Below are 20,862 nucleotides of genomic sequence, written 5' to 3' on the forward strand. Positions count from 1 at the left end.
ACTTCGTATTCGTCCTCGCTTTACGAAAATGATTAACCAAAGTTGCTATAGAATTCCATTGTAAGTCTATTATAAACTAATTTTAAATATTTAATTTTTAAAATATGAGACAAGTGTATTATACATATCATATTGAAAATCATGCCACTTAAACTCGATGCGGTAATATTAAATGGAAAAAATAATATTTAATATTAAATATTCTTGTATTGTACCGACTTAAAAATAATTTATTTCCTCCTCTCCTTTATAGTACTCCATAAATGGCATTGGCATCCACAGCCTAACCTTTTATTTCATTTCTCGAGTTACAAAACACCATTTTCTCGGGCTACCCAATCAAATCAAGAAAACTCCCCCCAAGAACATACATGATCATGGTAGGTTTTTTCATCTTGTGCACTTGTTTTTTTTCCTTTGAATTGATATTTTCTTCTGCTATGATCTAAATTGAACTTGTATGGTTCGTTACAATTAGGAGCATCATGACAAACCTGCATGGTTGGAATCTCTCTACGCGCAGAAATTCTTCGCCTCTTGCCCGATTCACGACAGTTTGAAGAAAAACGAGAAGAATATTTGTTGTTTAGATTGTTGCAATAGTATTTGCCCCCACTGTGTCGCTTCTCATCGATCCCACAGGCTTCTTCAGATTCGTCGGTACGTGTATCATGAAGTTGTTAGGTTGGAAGATCTTGAGAAGCTAATGGACTGCTCAAACATTCAGGTTATATATAGATTTTGCAAAATTGTTTGAAAGTTTAACTCTAAATGAAATTAAAACAATCTTAGCATTGATTTTGTGTAATCTTTTCCGTGCAGGCGTATACGATTAATGCCGCGAAGGTGGTGTTTATCAAGAAAAGGCCACAGAACAGGCAGTTCAAAGGGTCTGGAAACTACTGCACTTCTTGTGATAGGAGCCTCCAAGAACCCTTCATCCATTGCTCACTTGGTTGCAAGGTACTTGATGTAAATCTCAAAAATAAGATTCTTGTTTGAATTCATATAATTGATTATTCATCATCATACAATTTTTGGATCCCAAATTAATAGAATCATGCTTATATATATATATTTGGTTTGGATTAAATTTTCAGTCAACTAAGTCGAATGGCTGGACAAAATAAAATTATTTTGTGGTGTTATTCAAATGAATTTCACTTCACAGATTCTCATATTAGGAAAATAAGCAATCATTGACAAAGAACAAAGGATCAAGAAGTAGCCAACAAGCCCAATTTTCAAAATTGTATTTACCATGTTGGTTAAAATTGAGTTTAATGATCTTCCCTTCTTAATTATATGAATTTTGTTAAAAAAAAATTTGTCAGGTTGATTATGTCCTTAAACACTACAAGAATCTTTCTCCATTCCTGAAAGTATGCAAAACCCTACAACTTAGTCCAGATTTCTTCGTTCCTCAAGACATGGGGGACGACGACGAGACGATGTACACGACGTTGAGCTCGGACTCGGATTCCGATAACGTGAGCTTTTCTTGCACTGAGCTTGTGAGGAAAAAGCGAAGTGGACTATATGTTTGTGGAAGATTGTCTAATACAGTAACAGATGAGGACATGGCCACAAGCATGAGTAGGAGGAAAGGCATTCCTCATAGGTCACCATTGTGTTAGAATAAAATATGATAAATATTAAATAATTTTTATATTATTTTTCTTAAAGAAATCTTGTTCAATTTCTTGAGACTCTTTAAGTTTATTATTAATCATATTGGTCGGGTGTTTTGTCTTAATGGCATCACGTGCTTCCCAGTTCCCAAGTTGAGGTGTGTACATTTTCTTGATTTTTTTTTCCAAATATAATTTAAACTATATAGTACGGTTGAAAGAGGTGATTGTTTGAGAAATAATTTATGACTTTCAAATAATTTTGACCATATAGTGTTTAACCTCGTTACGTTTAGAGTGATTTTGAATTTTGATAAATGATCACAAAATTTTTTTCTAAACGTACATTGTCTAAAGTTTTGGGATCAATTGTTTATAGAGTACTTAATTGCATCAACACCTCCTATATATATATTGTATGTACATTATAGACCATGTGATTTTTAGAAAACCAGACATAAAATCCTCTACTAGAAGGGGTAAATGTGTTTGAATTTTTATAATATAGTAGTTAAATGTATTTTATTTTTTTTAAAAAAATAAAGATATATCCGCTTTTTATTATTTTTAGGAGATTTTATGTGTTTTAAAATTTTCACAAGGGGATTAATGCAATTAGCACATTGTTTATATGAAATGCTCACTGTTTAATTAGTAACACTAATATTACGATTAGTACAATAATAAATGTATTTACAACAATATGCATGTGTATAATCAATTTGAGTATGAATCACCGAGCTATTACATTTAATTATTATTATTATTATAAAGAAAAATTATAGTTTTGATTATGTTTGTTTCTTTGCAATTTTAATTCTTGTGTACCACTCTTATAATTATGATGAATTACAAATTTATTGAAAATATGTTGTAAGACCGATCACTTGTCGCTTTATAAGAAGTTATAACTGGTGGTAATGATGCAACTAAAATATTTTAAACTGCAAAGCAACCCAAGTGTCATGATTTGATCGCTCTACCCAACAGAGACAATTATTGCACATCAACAATAATCATCTCAATAATTGTACTTCTTACAATCTATGAGAATCGAACTCGTGACATTGACTCTGATACAAATTGTAGAACCGAGCACTCGTCGCTTTACCAAAAGTTATAGTTGGTGGCAATAGTGCAACTCAAATTTTTAAAATTGCAAAGCATCCCAAGCGTAATGGTTAGATCGGTCCACTCAACAGAGACAATTATGGTACACCAATATATGTGTCGTTTGGAAATTATCATGAATAAAATTAGTCATGCTCTCAACTGCCTATACTTGTTAGAAATTTTGTTTACTTTCTTTATTTTTGTTACGCATAAATATGGACTATTGTCTATTAGTCTTGCATTATATTGAGTTAGCTTTCATTGTGGGCTTGTATTATGGACTTTACACCTTCTTATCCCCGAAATGAACATTTTTTGGTATATTATTTTAGATGAAACCATGCACAAAGTTTTTATGGACCCCCACAACGTAGAAATTTCTACATTGGGTCCATAAAATAGAACCACTTATAGCAAATATCTCGAATTTTTGAAGATTTTGCATTGTTAAAAAAAATTTTAACATAATGGAAATTGCATATTTGTGTTTGCATATTTTTTTATTTTGATTTAAGTATTAGTCTACTATTTTTTAATAAATATTTAGGGTAAAAACTTGTGTGAGACGGTCTCACGGGTTGTATTTTATGAGACGAATCTCATATTTGGGTCATCCATGAAAAATTATTACTTTTTATGCTAAGACAATTATTTTTTATTGTGAATATCGGGTAGGGTTGACATGTCTCACTGATAAAGATTCGTGAGACCGTCTTACAAAAGACCTACTCAAAATTTAGTTATTTTTCCGATCAAATAGATATAAAAAAGATTTATGTAATGACCCGAATCCTTGTTTTGAATTAAGTATTAATTAAGAGATAATTAATGAGTTGTTAATTAAGTATTATTAAGGAATTGATAAATCGGGATTAAGCTGTTGGTATCCACTGAATTTTAGATGGATAAACCGATCTACTTCAGATTTCATTATCTCGAGAAATCCAACTAGACCAATGAGATTCTGACACGTGGCAGATAAGATTGATTCGGATTTCTGAAATAGTGCGGATGCAGCCTATAAATGGAAGCCGAATTCTTTTGTTTCCTTCACCGCATTCTTCAGAGAGAGTTCTAGTTATATTAGGTTTTCTAGCTAGTTTTTAGGGCACTTTGGTGTCGGGAAGTTTCGGAGCTAGTGTCGACTCGAGGAGAGGTCGGTGATCTGAGATCGAGACATCATCAGCGGGCTGACGACGGATGCAGGTATAATCCTAAAGCCTTAAATAGTGATTTAAGGATCATTAGGGAGAACTTGTAGCATGTTTGTTCTGGTTTGATAGTGATTTTATTATGTTGGTATTGTCTAGGTTCAGAGCTTTCTGTCAGATATTTTTAGTGAGGTACGTGATGTACTGACTGAGATATCCAAGCGTAGTATACACATTTATATGCTGCATATTTATCTGTTGCATGATACATGTTTTATTGCTTTGGCATATTATGCATGACACATCGTGCTGAGCCTGATATCTTTTGAGATATACCTCGTTTGTTGGGGCCGCTCAGCCCTATTATGTATTGTGGACGATGGGCATCGAGAGCCACAGTGTCCGACGGGACCCGCGGGCTCTGATGACCTGGACATTGCAGGTCCACGTCTTGATGATGAGTGTGGGAGTCAAAACATGCCTAGGGCAGATCAGAGACTACACACTCAGGCGCATCTAGACTGATCATGAGATTCTTGACTTGATCCTTGATATCCGAGCATATTGCATTTCGCATGCATCATATTAGTTTGTATACTCGTACATTCTCGTATTGGGCGATTGTCGCTCACGCCTTTGTTTTCATCTTGGGCACCCCATTCCACGGGGCAGGTCTTAGGTTGGACGGTTCGGACGACCAGGGCAGTGGCTAGAGCAGTTGGGTTTTCGGTGGTGATCCAGTGGAGGTTTTCTGTGGTTTATCGTTTTCTCGTTCAGAATTATGTTTTCGTTGTGGTTGTAATAATGTTTAAGACTGATGTTATTGCTCTGTTTTCGTTTGGGTTGTAAGATGATTAAGTAATTGATTTCCGCTGTTTAATTGTTGTTATTAAGCTTTAATGTTGCATGTTTATTAGTCTGTTTAGTAGTGGCTCGGGTAAGGGCGCTACAATTTCACTTCACCAAGAACGTTTAATATCAATTTTAATAGTTTTTAGATTCATCCAAAATATGCAATTTAAAATTAATAATAAAAGAATTTCACTTAAATCTATCAATTCAAATACAACTTAAATTACATGTTAAGCCAAAAGATTCGAATAACTATCATCTAGACTCATGATAAATAGAAGATACGCAAAAAATTTTAACACAACATATACAACCTTGTAACTCTAGCTAAACATGCCTTCAAACCCCCTAATTGCAGGCATTTCAAAATAATGATGATACCCTGGGATGTCCCGGGTCATGGATAATGCTCGGGACCTTCAAACCCCCTAATTGCAGGCATTTCAAAATAATGATGATACCCTGGGATGTCCCGGGTCATGGATAATGCCCGGGACGTCCCGGGCCATGGAGCCTGTCCATGGAAGGTGCCCGGGTCAAAAGCATGGACTGTTTCCAAGTCAATAAGGCGAAAAACTGGATTGACATCCTAGTTATAGGATTGCCCGAGACGAGGGGAGAACGGATTGAAGAATCCATGGAGGGGCCGGTCAGTCAAGAGGCCGAGCCATGGAAGCACCCGAGACATAATTTCCCCGGGACATTGTATGCCCGGGCCCTCGGAAGAAATCCCGAGAAACATTTTACCCGGGCCACTTCGATATGAGTGCCGCATTTAATACCGTCGTTAAAGTAGGGTACATGCAGCCGACCTATCTCTGACACCAATGCAAGTTGTTGATAAAATCAAGTGGGCTTGATGTGACTAGTATGAGATTTGACATGTCAGAACAATAGTGTATAATCAGCCGCCCTACTATAATTAATGCTCAAACACAAAGAACGAAGTCATAATTGCATCTCTACTATAAATACCAGGTTCACTCTTTGCATTTACTCTCTATTCACACATTGAATGTTCTCATTTATTATGCATTTATCATTCATCTCTCACACCAATCTCACAACCATCACTTGGTTACATTGGTTCTTTGCTTGAGTTATTCACTGACTTAAGCATCTGAGTGGTCACGCCGGACACCCCTCCGGCGCCAATTCACGTGGTTGTCTTCTTGGTTGCAGATTTTCATATTTATCCCGGGAAGCAAGCTTTTGGTCCAGACTTCCAGCTCTTATTTTTTCCTAACATTTTGATAGTAGATTCGGTGGAGCACCCGACCCGACTCGTTCATTTCACCCGGATCACATCAACATAGAATACAAATATATATTTTGTGGTATCACAATCCTATTGTTTATTTAAATTAATTTAAAAATAGGGCACACAAAAGATATTACTACACAAGATTTAAGAATTAAATTTAAATTATCTTTTAATTTTGTCTTATGTTGGCGCATTAGATACCGTATTTAAATATTTAAATAAAAATAACATACTTCAACATCTTAAATATTTTATCATTAATCTCATGCCAAAATATACTGATAAGGACAAAATTAAAATTTTGATCATGTTACTTGTAAATTTTTTATTTTTAATTCGGGGCAAAAACTTGTGTGAGACGGTCTCATGAGTCGTATTCTGTGAGACAGATCTCTTATTTGGGTCATTAATGAAAAAGTATTATTTTTTATGCTAAGAGTATTATTTTTTATTGTGAATATCGGTAGGATTGACCCGCCTCACAGATAAAATTCGTGAGACCGTCTCACAAGAAACTTACTCTTCGTTCGATCATGTTCACTTTTAATATTCTTTTTCACCGGAATGCCCACATAAAATTAGACGTGTTGGGTTTTTTTGGTGTTTCATTATTTTTTAATGTCACATAAACACTCAATTAAAAACAACTAAAAAAAATGTATATAACTGGCTGCAACCGAAATGCAACTTAAAATTATTTTGGACCAAAAATAAAATAAAAATAGACAAATGAGAAGACCACCTCAAAATAATTAATAACAGTAATAATAGAACATTCTTAAGTTATAGGGTTGCGTAATGAAGAAGCTTTATTAATTACGATCGTACGTTGCGTCATATGCATGGCCCACGTGGTCGTATGCAATCTTGGAAACCAAGTATATTCCAGGAACAAATGATCGATCCTCTATTTATTGAACCCCCTTCTACTCTCTCACTCACTCACTCACTCACAATTTCCTATTCTCAACTACCGAATCTTCTCAATTTTCAGAATGCCCATGAATTTCAAGTCTCGGGAACAGAGACTTCCTCCAAGAAGAGGGCAGATCAAGATCAAGATTTTCAAGTCAATAATTCGATGGGTCGGCTTCGAATGAGTCAAAAGGGAGGAGGGAAGTGGCCTGGAGCTCAAATTCCACAACCCCGAATGGAACTCCAAGCGGGTACAATTCAGAAGATGATTCCTCACAAATCAGTGATGTTGGGAGTCGAATCAAGGTTAATTAATTTGTGTAGTTCGCTTTATGCAAGTGGGAACACGCACTTCCAGTTTAGTGTGTTTTTTGATTTGTTTTGTTTTGTTTTTATTCTTATGGAATAAAGGACTTCCTTTTGTTGAGTTGAATCCATATTTTTGTTTAGATTTGTGATTCATTTTGTAGTTTTTATGGTGCAAGAATCAAGACAAGGATTTGGGCAAATTGTTCATAACCACCGTAACATTTATGGTCGAGTATAGCAAAAATGTTGTGTAGATCTTGACAACGGTTGTTGATCTTAAACTTTTTTGTTAGTTTTGTAAGTGAAAGCAGAGCTCTTTTTGGCTACGAAATAAAGCTTTATGCAGGTAGATATGGGTGATTCTTCCTCCCAAGGCTAGCCTTATTTTTTCTCCAGATCGGCGATTTTAGAAGCTCGCATGCCATTCTCTACCAGAAAACTACGGTCGGGACTCGGGACTAAAATTACAATAATTACATCAAAAGAGAAGAGATGGGCACAATAATAGCATCACAAATTGTTCTTTTCTATGCTAAGTATCAAGTATACATGCAGTGTGAGTCTTATTTTGCTCACCTTTGGAAGAGTTGTGGTTTGTGACCCATAGATCACCTCATACTGCAGTTTTGGTCAAAATACTTTACAAAGCATTACCTCTGACTCTGAGAGCCATCAACAAACCACTTACTTCACCATAACAGAACACGGCTCTCATTTTGTAGTAGCACTGAACTCTCCCAGTCAAAGAAATAAACAGAACACGGCATGAAACACCCACTCTCCTTCAAGACAGGTAATACAACAAAAAAAATGCTCACAATCAGTCCAGCATGCGCGCACTAGTAAAAGTCATAGTTGTTGGGATGACAAATTTTGTTATCTATTACTATGCCTGGGCATTCAGGGTGATGAAAAGATCATAAAATCAGTACATACACAGAGACACACACTATTGTTTTCCAGAATACAATATGAAATTGTCAAATCACTCTGAATTTGATATAACAAAGAAGATACAACATAAAAGAAGAAGGGCCTGAAATAAATTGGAGTTAGGCGATTAGTATGTTAGCGTAGCCACGATAGATGGAAGTAAAAAGAAAGGTTTAGGCATTTTTGTAAAGTGAACATCCTTCTAAAACCGAGTTTAATATGTCGCCTACAGAACATCCTTCTAAAACCGAGATAATATATGCTTTTAGGCCTAGTTTGGTCAGTATTATTAAGGTTGGATTATTTAGTAATCTTTTGTTTGCTTTCATTTTTGTATTTGACATTGACTATTTGTTAGACAACTTTTCCTGTTTGAGTTGGAGAATAAATCCATGCATTGAAGAAGGATAATATTTATCTAGCTACACTCAGAAAGATTAATGACCAAAATACCCCTGATTGTGAATTAAAAAATTGCAATTGGGTCTTGTACCGCCATTGTTCTTATCTCTTCCGAAGAATCGACCGCTGCATAATAGCTTCGAAATTCAAAGTGGTCAACCGTAGATCCTCATTTCTAAGAAAGATCCGAAAAAAACTGAGCTCACCTGTAAAAAAATTTATCAGAACAACATGTTCCTGCTTTATGTTGGATCTTCGGTTCAGAATAACACGGATCTCACCTCGTCTTTCGATCTTCACGGACGAAGAAAATGGTGAGGGTTTCCAATTCGCGTCTCAATTTTTTGGCAAACAGGCATTAGGTTTGGGGAGAAGTAAAAATTTATGAGAAATAAATTAAAATAAAAGATTAAAGGGTATTTTGGTCATAAATAAGTTTGTCATGATTTTATCACTCTTCTTAAATTTACACCACACATGATATTATATATCTCTCAAATTACATATCTTATCGTATCAAACAATTATCAATTATCAATCACATTATTAATCATTCAATTATCACATCCTAAAAACGAAGCTAACCCTTATTGATTATTATAATTTATATTTTTAGTCAATTCATATAAAAAATGCGATCACATTTTAAAATAATTTTTATAATAAACATGTCAATCATTATATGTATATATTTATTTTTTTAATAATTTAAAATTAATTTTGGAATGACTGATTTTTGCACTAATATATAGCTAAAAGTTTCATTGGTTGTTTCCCAAAGGGAAAAGTACGGGCTCCTTTGAGAAATTCAATCGGGGAGAAAATTTCCAGCCAAAAGGGGAATCATTTTAAGGAAGGTTAGAATTCCGCATGAAACATATCTGTGCAGTTTTCATCGATACTAGCGTACATAAAGCCTTTCAAAACCTAAAGAAAAGCATCCAATCCACTGAGAATTCTTTCCAGATCTTCTTGGACGTTTTCCTTCTATAGAAACATACTTTTCGTTGAACATATATTTTCAATTGTGTTCCAGATCTTCTTGGACGTTTTCCTTCTATAGAAAATCGTAAAAACAATCTGATCAAATTCACTATACAGACTACATGCATGCATGTCTACTAGTGATAGGTTCGTCTCGTTAATCAGACTCACAAAGTTAATTTGTCAATAATCTGCCAAAGATATTCATATCCAAAAAGATAACATTAAGAATCTTGTTCTAATTCTGAAAAGGAAAGTATAATAAGAATTATTTCAAATTATGCACATTTAAGCATCAGATTATGCAGCAAAGAATAATAGAACATAAAAATCGTTGCTGCAGTACGTGCACATGCTGTGGGCAGATTATCAGGTTGAAATGAAGAATTTCAATGAAGCAGAAGATGCAGAGCAAAAAGATTTTGAGTCAAACCAAGTATTCAAATAAAAAGCATCGCAAACTACCAACAATCAAGACTCTTCAAGCATATTAATAAATAGTGCGATGAATTTTCTCTTTCCAGCTCAGAACAGAACATGTGCATGATGATTTCCTCAATTATTCATACGAGATTGAAAGAAAGATGTAATTGGACCAAATAAACATACACGTACCAATGCAAGCGGTTTAGATTCCCAAAGCACTATCGGGGACGACGGTGCTTTACCGGAACATTTTGGCGGAACAGCCACGATCTTCTCCAAGATCACTTTGTTTGCCTTGAACATCTCCACCAAATACCGCTCGTTCCTGCTATTTCTGTAATTTGTCAACTTAATTTCTTTAAGTCTTGGTATTTTGAGATCAACAAAATTGTTATCCATCTTGTCCTACAATGTTAACCAGACAAAAAAACAATGATTAATATCAGATAGACGACAATTAGTATAATAAATGAAATCACTTACTTCATCGTCATGAAAACCATCGAAATCAAACCAGCCGACCGTGAGGTTGTCATAATCCATGATTATCATTTCAAGCATAGGTGATGCTTCAAGAAAGGCGCATATACCGAGTCGATCTTTCTCGGCAAACCCAGTAATCAGCTCCAATTTTTTGAGATAACTGAACGTAGGCAGCATTTTCGGCTGCCAAATACGAATTAGCATTTAGTATACATGAACAAAGGAGAATAGTTTACCGATATCATATACATGCATCGATCCCTAACACAATCCAACACTAGAGTGAATACATCGATGGAAAGAGAATAGTTTACCGGAAAACGCCACATGTTTTGAATGCGCAGCCGCTCCACACCCTGAAAGTAGATAATCAAACTATGCCAAAGATCGTAATTACTGGAATATCTTCTGCTGAAATCGAAATCAGCTTCAACCAATGATGGCACATTGAGGCGTATAGAGCTGAACCAAACACCGAAATCGACCACTGTCAATGAAATAAGTTCTGGTGTGTCGATATCCATTAAAAGTAGAGCACTATCATCAAAGTCAGCAAACCTGAAATGGCCTTTCAGTGTTAATTTCTTAAGCCTTTTTAGGTGAATGCGAAATTCATCCACCCCTGTATTCTGTATCGACTCCAATTGCAATATTTCGAGATTGACGCATAATAACACCAAACATTCTATCTGGTGCTTGTGCGTCAACAGCACATCATGTAGCACCAATATCTTGAGGGATTCAAATCCCGCAGATACATTGGAAGGGAAACTAAAAGCACAATTATGGAGTTGAACTTCCGTGACTGAGCTGTTCATAATATTTAAGAACAAGAACTCAAATGTCTCGGACATGTTTTCGATATATCTCCAGTCTTCAAAATATATCCTCCATGTCCGTGGTCTGACCTCCATCCAAGGGTGGCTGTAAAAACGTAGTTCTAGTTTTAAAACTCCACGTCTGACTGCGCTGCGAATCCACGAGCGAACTTCCATTTCACGGTTTCCGAAATCCGCGTGGTGAAAAGCTAGTTGAAAATATTTGAGAGGCCTGTGGGGTGGTAGTAGAAAAAATGCTCGCCCTATGCAGTCCGCGAATGAAGCTCGAGCGGGGGAATAGATTTGCGAAGATTTCTTGTAAAAAGGAAGAATGTCAAAACGAAGTCCAGGTACCTGGTGCCAAAGATTGCGCCATGACCGGGCCAGTATGCTGGTACAATTTGCGTCCAAAGTAGGCAAAAACGAGAGTATATGGACGAGTACATCTTCCGGTAAATCTTCGATGGTGGTCGGGAGCATACTGGTGTTAGCCTTCATTGTTTCAGGCGTGGAGTAACTAAAGAAAAATATTCACTAGAATATCGAGCTTTCAATCACCGATTCAAATATCATATACTGGACGCCGCCATTTCTTGGAACAATAAAGAAAAAGACTCGCCGGAAAATTTCACGGAGAGGATGAATATCGATCGGGCATGCAGATAAGAGGTAGGTATGACAGCTACAGTAGCGGTTTGTTTGGCCGTGCAGTGGAGAAAACGGAAAAAATGGCTGAGAAACTAATGGCAGTTTGAAAATGCTTTAATATTGCCAATTAATAATAAGAATATTTAAAAAGAACGACTGGAAAAAATTCAAATAATCTGCCATCTTAAAAAGAGAAATACATCAGAAATCATGTTTTTACGTATATATAAACATGATAATTAATATGCGAAAATAGATCGAGCATATCTCCTACCATTGAATAATTTGTAATTCTTTTGATTTTACTCCGATTGAAGCCTTCTAATCACTTCACGATCTCTATAGATGGTGTATATTTTTTATGAAATGTGTGTTTAAGGACTTCAATCACCTCTATTTATAGGTGTTTTCTCATACCATCAACAAGAAAATTCGAGAGTCTGAATGTCAAAAGAAGAGACGCATGCCGTCTCAATTGTAGGGAAGGCAATTTTCCCCACGGGTTTGGGGCCCCGCGGAAAAAATCCGAAACAGGGATGGGGATCCTCGATTTTTTCGGGCTTGGGTTCGGATTCGGGGATTTTTAAAAATCCCCGATGTAGTTCGAGGGCGAGTATGGGATTACTATCCCCATCCCCGAACCCGCCCCGAAAATATATTATCAATAATAAAATAATAGTATTATTATTATTAATAATATAATAATATTATTATTTTTTAAAATATTAATAATCATATTATTATTAATATTAATATTAATATTAAAATTATCTCTAATAATAAGTTTTGGTTTGATAAAATCTCCGAATCCGCAATCATTTTGCCATATTAATATTTTTAAAACTGGAATGAGGGCGGGGATGGGAATTTGATCCCCGAAGTTTCGGATTTGGGGATTCCCCGAACCCGAAAAAGTGGGGATTGGGGCGGGTATAGGGGTGGGGATGTCATTCGGGGATGGGGATGGCAAACCCGCCCCCGTCCCGGCCCAAGCCCATTGCCATCCTTACTCAATTGTCAAAATTTTGAGGCTGCATGTATTATTCGTCAAAAATGGCAGGTTTCTTGACTGTCGTCAATTCCTACACGCTTTCTTTTAATATGTGTCATATTTCTTTCAAAATAAACTAATTGAATAATTATAATTATTAAATAAAAATAACATTAATAATGTAGGCGTCACAATTTATAATAAATTATTTAATTTGGAAATTAGGTTTTTGTATGACTATATTTTTTAAACTTTCACACGATCTTCTTTTTTCCCTTCTTTGATGTTGTTAGTTTTTGTTAATATTTATTTTAGTTTAGTTCCACATCATAATTACGGACTAACTCGATTACTATACATTATTCAAAATTAATTAATAATAATATAATATAGGTGTATATTTTTTTAGTATATATTATATAAAAAGGATATCTTTCAATTTTCAAACTGCCGAGAGTGTAAATATTATATTCTGAACAAGTACAAATCCCAATTAATATTAAATCAATCCCGAAATAATAAGATTATTCTTAAGCTATAATCACGTACATTAAATATCGACATTTACCAATAACAATAATTCATTAGAAATCGTATTTAAGAATTTAGAACAATTATTCTTAAATACTATGATATATTTGTTCTTTAGTTATCAGGAATATTTTGTTATTGACTTTTAAACTAATTCCAAATGGCACTGCAATTAAAGCCTTCAATCATCTCTACACTTGGAAATATGGATGATAAACAAGGTTCTTGTATTGTGATTTTATTACATTTCTAAAAAAACATATGGACAAAAATTTGTGTGAGACGATCTCACGGATCGTATTTTGTGAGACGTATCTCTTATTTGGGTCATACATAAAAAGTATTACTTTTTATACTAATAGTATTACTTTTTATTGTGAATATCGGTAGGGTTGACCCGTCTCACAGATAAAGATTCGCGAGAGCGTCTCACAAGAGACCTACTCAAAACTATGTATTGTTTGTATCAATTGCACGGGAATTGATGAAAAAATATATAAAATTTATGGTCCAATTTGAGATATTGAACTTGTAGAAGTTAATATATTGCTTATTCATTTAATTGGTGTATTTATTTTTTTGACCTCATTAAACATATGAGAATCATATTAGTGTTTTTTTATTTTTTTAATAGAAAATTGCTATATAAGAAATTGAAATAATATTATGTAAAGATTAATATATATCTGATAATAAAAATACATTTGAGAAACATTAAAAATAGTAAAAGAAAAAAATTAAAAAATATATTATATATTATACTTATAAAAGTGTAAAAAAAATGACAAAATTTTTCATTGTAAATTTTCTATTATCATCTTAAATTGTTTATTGTTAGAATAATTACATGAAAATTTTCCACATAATTTTTTAGAAATCCAATAACGATGATACATTAAAAATGAATATATTATTGATAATAAAAATACATTTTTTATTTATATCTATATCTATATCTAAATAAAAATGTTGATCATGAGCTATGTTTTCTAATTGGCACAATACAAAAAGGACTTTCTTATCAGTACAAATCCAAAACTTAATAAGGACTAGTAAAAGATGCACATGTATTGCATGTGCTATTATTATTTTTAATTTGATAATTTGATCAAATAATACTAAATAATTAACACAAAATTATTTTCGATTTAGAAAAATTGTTCGATTTAAAAGGGAAGTTTTGTTTTGATTTTTTTCTATTTAAAATATGAATTGACTTGAAAAGATTTTTAGTAGAATAAGAAGGGTAATTATGAAATTTAATATTTTGGTGTCCTCAAAGGTAGTTATTCTAAGGCCCTCACACTTAATATAATAGTGTGTGTGTGTGTATATATATATATATATATATATATTAAATTTTTGATATTTTATTTTTGCCCTTACAGCAATTAGAGTTATATATATATATATTAAGGGCAAAAATAAAATATCAAAAATTTATATTTATTTCACCTAATATATAATTAATTAGTAGTCTAATTATTCCACCTGATATATAACTAATAGTATAAAAATGATAAATGATAATGAATTAGCACTACAATATACATTGATTGTAGTAATTTATATCATTTAGAGGATAAAATGTAACTCTTATATTAATTTTCTCAAATAATCCATCTTTATACTGCATTTAAATGTTTTATTTTTTCTCTGCATGTTATTTTATGATTTTTAATACAATTTTGTAATTATAATTGAACTATCTATAACATTAAGAATTAAAAATATATACAACATCTAAAACCAGAAACAAATTGAAATTGCATATGATGATATAAAATACGATCTTACTAAAAAAATCTATTTACATCATATTTGAGCGCGCCAAAATAATACCCAACAAAAAATACATAAAATAAACATAATCAAGGTTATATCTTATTCCGACAGAAAATTCTTGAAACACTTCCAAGAAAATGGGGAAGTGATTGGGGTGATTATGTTAGAAGAGGTTTTCGAAGAGAAACTTTGGCTTTAACTTTGATCACATTTGCTGGGGGAAGCCAGCACTCGACAATTATTAAAGAATTAAACCTACAACTTTTTTCTTAAGAAAGAAAGACTCCCTTCGTTAATTTATATGTAATTTACATTAAAGTTTTAGCAATTTATTACATATAATATATGTAAGTATTAAAGCAAATAATAACATCAAAAGTTTGTCATTTGAAGGACTCAAACTTAAAAGAATAGTATAGAGTAGATTAGATATATTATCTATTCTAATTTTAGTTTTTTTTTTAATAAATTAAAAAATAGTTTTCTCAAATTACAAAAAAATTATTTTATTTAATAAAAAATCATAGAAATTTATTTTAATAAATGTGTATATAATCTATATGTATCATATCTTAATAAAATATTTTTTTATCTTCATCTATATTTTTAATAATTATATTATCAATAACATAAATATTTTTATTATACAAAATGATTTTAGTTTTAATATAATATCTGAATTTTTCACACAAAAATTATTTAACACTAAATTTTAATACTGATGCGTGCGAAGGGACACTTTAATGTTCATATACCCGATTATCAAAAATCAAAATGTGTGTGAATAGATTAAATACTAATTTTATTTAATAAAAATGCACCACATATGGAAGCATTTTTTAAAAAAAATACTTGGGTACTGAATTTCCTCTCCCAGTAAAATTTATTTGCCAGGTAGCTTTAATAATTTTACTTGTATTTTCTTACTAGTACAAATGTGTTGGCTTTTACTGTAAAGTTTATATATTCTACAAAAAGAATATTTATGGAGTGGCCTAATTTTTTTGATTTAGGGATTTACACCTAATTCTCAAAATCAAATTTATCTATGCTGTATCATTTAAAATTTGCAACTAATACCAAATCCTATTAAATCTTTCAGAATCTAAATTATTTAGATATGTATATATATATACTTTTCCATTGGAGATTAAAACTAGGAAAAAAGGGAAATTCGGCATGGCGCAACTTAAATTTCATATATGTTCAATAGCACTGAACATGAATATTCTTTAGTTCTTCCATCGGAAACTCTCCAAATACTGAAGAAATGGAGAAGATACTGTAACACTGTATCCCAGTTTGGTGGGGTAGCTGCTACTCGGTGGACAAGGAAGGCCTCCAGGCCGATGCAGTGAGCAAACACAGATCTTTCCAACCAAGCTTAAGGGAGCCCTTATCCTCCACTAGAGTGTAGCCACCAGAACTAGGGAACATTCCAAGCAGAAGAGTGGCCTGGGCGGCGGCATTGCCAGCCAACGATATACCTTTAAAGCCAGATTGCTGAAGCTTTTCTCTCCAATTTGTGAATTTGGCCTCCCCTCTTCTCGATGGACCCCCGACGCCCAACACGTTCTTTATCTCCCTGGACAATAGTTGCTGCTCCACTGCATGCCTTTCTTCGCTCTCTTCCCCGTAGCAAGCTCCAAGAGAGTCGAACAAGGCCGAGTAGTAATGAATCGCTTCGACGAATCTTCCCAGGAAAGAACCTGTATGGCTCAAGTCTTGCTCGACGACTGTGACCACTTTAGGGGATACTCTGCGTTAGGCTTCCCGAGTATTAGAAACAGTAAAAGCATCAAATAGATTTCTACAATGTGGTAAAACTTAATGCATGGACCACAGAGAATATTCATCATCAACTGTGCCAAATCATTCACACCAGTCTGTATGTAGTCTACGTGCATTACAAGGATAACAGGTTCCAATTATCTATTACAAAAACACTAAATAAACATGGGGTTAGTATCTGTAACTTGCTCCTCTTCAAGTTCAATGCGAACATGACAAGTATAAGATAACTAGAATTATTGCTGGTGTTTCTTTCCTATATATTATTAAAAATCTTAGTTAGTTGAGGCGATAATCAGTAACATATGACAAATAAGTGGGGAAAGATTGGGAAGTAATAAAAGAGGAAATTGCAGATACCTTTGCAAGAACCATAACGTATTGGCGTCGGAGCCAGTGACATCGTATAGCGAATGCTGCAACCAGTGAACCGCAACAGCCTCCCTGCTGCTCACATTTAAATTCTCTGGGTTGAGGTTGCCAACTTTTTCGGTTATAGGCGAAAACTCGAATGGCAGCCCCAATTTCTCCGCAAAATCTGACAAGCGCTTTCCAGTTGCTTCGAGAGCCTCGGCGGAGTTTCCTAATCCTGTTAGGCGAACAAATGGAGGACCACCGGGCCGAGATGCCAATATGTGAAAGAGGCCTGGCCACTGTAGCCCTTGCATGATGTCGAGGTCTATTATGTGAACCCTATCTTCTCTCTCGAACGCTTCTTGAATGGCCTGGTTAGCAGTGAAGTGCGAGAACTTGACAAAAGGGCTGATCCCATTGAAGACTTGAAAAGCCGTCGCCATCTTCTGGCTGTGCGGCACAGTTGGCAACGCAGCATATATCCCTATGCACGAGCTGACTAGCCTGGCTGACATTGCCTCTGAGAAGTAAGCAGCAACTCGTTGGGCAGACGTGCCAAATGGTGTGGCGAGTTGGGAGATCTCCAAAAGCAGCTTGTTAGCTTCATCCAATTTATCTGCTGACACCGCCTCCGCACACTGAAGGAGTAAAGTCAAAAGTTGCAGGCCTTGTTCGTCTCTTTGCTGTTGTCTATATTCCTCTTTCTTTTCCTTCCTTGTCTCGATAGCGGAGTTGATTGTTCTCCCTAGTTTCGTGGTGGAATCTCCAGGCGGACTCTTCAGCTGCCGCTGCTGATGCGCTAAGTGTTGGTCCTGGGGTTGAGCTTGTTCAGGCATCTCATCAGAATTGGAAAGAATGGTCACCGGCGAGGAAGCAAAAGAAAGAGCACTCGACGTCCTAGGAGTATTGCTTTGAATGTGGATCTGGGTGTTACTGGGAGGCCAGCTTATGCCATGATTGATCATAGGCTCAGCGTTAAGGCCCTGTGAGAGCAAGAAACTATTGTTGTCGGCCTGCATATGCAATCTAAGCTCGGAAGGGCTTTCAAAATTGAGAGGCGGCAACATGTCCAACTTTCTACCACTCCTAACGTCATCACTGGGTGTAGTGAGTGAACGGAGCCTATACTCGAGTAGGGTGGCAAGATTAGGGTTGCAGGGATGAATAATCTCCCGGACATTGAGAATGAGTTGGTGAATGGAGACGTTGGAGCTTTGGATGAGATCTTTTACGATTCCATCGATCCATGTTGCGGTCTCCTCCGTGACTAAACTAGAGCAGCTGGTGGAAGCAGGAGACAGCTGCAAGGTAGTTGCACCTCTGCTTCCATCTGGAGGAAACAACGGCAAGCCCGAGAAAACACATAGTGGAGGAGTACTAGAAGAGATTTGAGATGGTAAGCTAGAGGAGGCGGCAGAGGAGTCCGTGAAATTAGTCAAGGCGGTGGTGCTAGTAGCTCCGGCGGTGTAATAAACATTATTTTGAATAAAATAAAAAGAAGGGTCTGACCTGGCTGACGCCGCCCTGGTGTTCAAATTCGTGGCATTATTATAATTAGATTGCATCATCGTGGAGTAGCTGGGGGCTTGTATTAAATGTTGAGATTGTGGGTTAGGAAGAGGAAGACTAGTAACATCCCCGTAGTCACCATGAGGTGTCGGCGGCGACGCGGTACCAGCGGCCGCCCGGCGGAGGAATCTGGCCCCGTGGACGGCTTGTTGGAGTTCCATCTCCGACGCAGCCCTCTTTCTGACCATTTTGCTGCAGCCCTGCAATGGAGCGGTGGAATAATTACTCAAATGATCAGCAGTGTCTCCCCCGCGAGCTGCACGTATGTTATCACCCTCGATAGCCCCAAAAGCAAAAGCCTTCGCCGCCATACAAGCAAGGGAAAAAACAAGGCTACGGTTTTCTGATCATGTTCTTGTTAATCATTGATTATATAGACAGAGGATGGGAAACTAATCTTTTCTCCATAGCTCATGAGAAGAGGATCCAAGGAGATAAGAGCCGCAAAGATTCAGACAGAAGCATTGGGATTCTGTGGAGTTCCTCGCATCCCCCCCGCACATCAATTTCCTAGCTGTCGCTCTAGTGGTCGTACAATGGTGGTGGTGCAAGCTTCCACCTGAGTAGAAGATAATATTAAAACATCGACAGAGATTACGGATGCTTTGATGTATCTAATCTCGAGTATCAAGCCTTTTTGTCCTTGTGCATTTGACTTTTGTCTTGGAAAATTTCAAACTACGAGTGTGAAATATTTTCAATTCTTCAACTTTGTTACGTACGCTAAAGAAATTTTGAGTTACACTTTATTATAATTTTTTTTGTAATTGTAAAAAGTTGGAAAATTCAAAAGTTAACAAAATCTTATTGTTTTATTGAATAGGTTTATGGTGAGACGGTCTCACGGATCTTTATCCGTGAGACGAATCAACACTACCGATATTCACAATAAAAAGTAATACTCTTAGCACTAAGAATTAATGTCCCTACCGATATTCAAAATAAAAAGTAATATTCTTAGCATAAAAAGTAATATTTTTTCATGGATAACTCAAATAAGAGATACGTCTAACAAAATACGACCCATGAGACCGTTTCACACAAGTTTTTTCTTATTTTATTTTAATTTCCAAAAGTTAACAAAATCGTATTATTTTATTTTTATTTTAATTCGAGAGAAGGGGTATTAATTTTCTCATAATACCGAAAACTTAATCCTATAAAGATGTTGGCAACAAAAATCTATTCCCCGAAAAAAGCCTCATTAATTAATCGATTAACTTCCTCGTATATTATATTTAAATTAATTTGAAAAATGATTCATATTATTAATTTGTAAATGAGTGAAAAAAAGATTATTAATTTGCGTATGATGGATAATAAATGGTGGGCTTAGGAGCAGGTAGAGATAGGACGCAACATGGTGATCAGAAGTGTAGTAGGTAATACCATGAAGCAAACTCGGTTTCCTATAATGCAACGTAGCGTTTGACATTTTGCTTTCAACGGCATCATAGCGTGGCAGCCTTTTCCTCTTTGGCCCCTTTTCATTTGTTTCCTTGTTAGCTTTTGTCTGCGTTTGACTCCCATCCTCCTCCTTTTTGGTTGCGCTGATCTATGTGCATCGCATGCAAACTCCAATGTTACCTTTTTAAATTGTTTTAAATATATTTGTTTTTTAAATTTAGAATTAGATACAAAGAAAATATTACGGCCAGCCGATTCACTGATATCGCACAGTCTTCGAGGGAGGGGAGTGAATAAAAAAAAATGGTGGGTATCAATTTATTGCAAAAGATGGAAATCTTTAGCGTCTAGTTGCTGTCAGGTTCATGACGCTGCTGCGGACTTTTTCCCCACTTTCAGCTTCTATACAGAGGCACGTGGGCTGAGATTACACACATTGCTATTTATTTCAATTTTGAGGAACCCAAAATAAATCAAATGGATGTGCACGGCACTCTATGCAAAT

General features: G+C 35.2%; 3 protein-coding genes across 3 annotated transcripts; 1 reads left to right on the forward strand and 2 right to left on the reverse strand.

Annotated features, from left to right (window-relative positions):
• The first annotated feature begins 295 nt into the window (after positions 1–295).
• On the forward strand, positions 296–1,756 carry LOC142537274 (protein RGF1 INDUCIBLE TRANSCRIPTION FACTOR 1-like). Its single transcript, XM_075642823.1, has 4 exons — positions 296–380; positions 479–727; positions 823–963; positions 1,335–1,756. The coding sequence occupies exons 1-4, from the start codon at positions 372–374 to the stop codon at positions 1,635–1,637; spliced, it is 702 nt and encodes a 233-aa protein (XP_075498938.1). The 5' UTR covers positions 296–371; the 3' UTR covers positions 1,638–1,756.
• An 8,329-nt stretch (positions 1,757–10,085) lies between these two features.
• On the reverse strand, positions 10,086–11,847 carry LOC142537162 (F-box/LRR-repeat protein At3g26922-like). Its single transcript, XM_075642721.1, has 3 exons — positions 10,778–11,847; positions 10,464–10,646; positions 10,086–10,385 (listed from the first exon to the last, which is right to left on the reverse strand). Exons 1-3 carry the CDS (start codon positions 11,777–11,779, stop codon positions 10,110–10,112), a joined length of 1,461 nt encoding a protein of 486 aa, XP_075498836.1. The 5' UTR covers positions 11,780–11,847; the 3' UTR covers positions 10,086–10,109.
• A 4,552-nt stretch (positions 11,848–16,399) lies between these two features.
• LOC142525363 (protein SCARECROW-like) lies at positions 16,400–19,607 on the reverse strand. The gene is made up of 2 exons (XM_075629641.1): positions 17,388–19,607; positions 16,400–16,995 (listed from the first exon to the last, which is right to left on the reverse strand). Exons 1-2 carry the CDS (start codon positions 19,259–19,261, stop codon positions 16,554–16,556), a joined length of 2,316 nt encoding a protein of 771 aa, XP_075485756.1. The 5' UTR covers positions 19,262–19,607; the 3' UTR covers positions 16,400–16,553.
• Positions 19,608–20,862: the final 1,255 nt, after the last annotated feature.

The sequence above is a fragment of the Primulina tabacum genome, chromosome 2 (genome assembly GCF_025594145.1).
Source record: "Primulina tabacum isolate GXHZ01 chromosome 2, ASM2559414v2, whole genome shotgun sequence".
Classification (NCBI taxonomy): domain Eukaryota; kingdom Viridiplantae; phylum Streptophyta; class Magnoliopsida; order Lamiales; family Gesneriaceae; genus Primulina; species Primulina tabacum.

Excerpts from the sequence above, each read along its gene's own strand:
- LOC142525363 (XM_075629641.1), bottom strand. The coding sequence starts at position 19,261 with ATGGCGGCGAAGGCTTTTGCTTTTGGGGCTATCGAGGGTGATAACATA. Across the intron at positions 16,996-17,387 it reads ACGTTATGGTTCTTGCAAAG|AGTATCCCCTAAAGTGGTCA; the intron begins GTATCTGCAATT and ends AGCCTAACGCAG.
- LOC142537162 (XM_075642721.1), bottom strand. The coding sequence starts at position 11,779 with ATGAAGGCTAACACCAGTATGCTCCCGACCACCATCGAAGATTTACCG. Across the intron at positions 10,647-10,777 it reads AAAACATGTGGCGTTTTCCG|CCGAAAATGCTGCCTACGTT; the intron begins GTAAACTATTCT and ends CGTATTTGGCAG. Across the intron at positions 10,386-10,463 it reads ATGGTTTTCATGACGATGAA|GACAAGATGGATAACAATTT; the intron begins GTAAGTGATTTC and ends TTAACATTGTAG.
- LOC142537274 (XM_075642823.1), top strand. Across the intron at positions 728-822 it reads TGGACTGCTCAAACATTCAG|GCGTATACGATTAATGCCGC; the intron begins GTTATATATAGA and ends TTTTCCGTGCAG. Across the intron at positions 964-1,334 it reads ATTGCTCACTTGGTTGCAAG|GTTGATTATGTCCTTAAACA; the intron begins GTACTTGATGTA and ends AAAATTTGTCAG.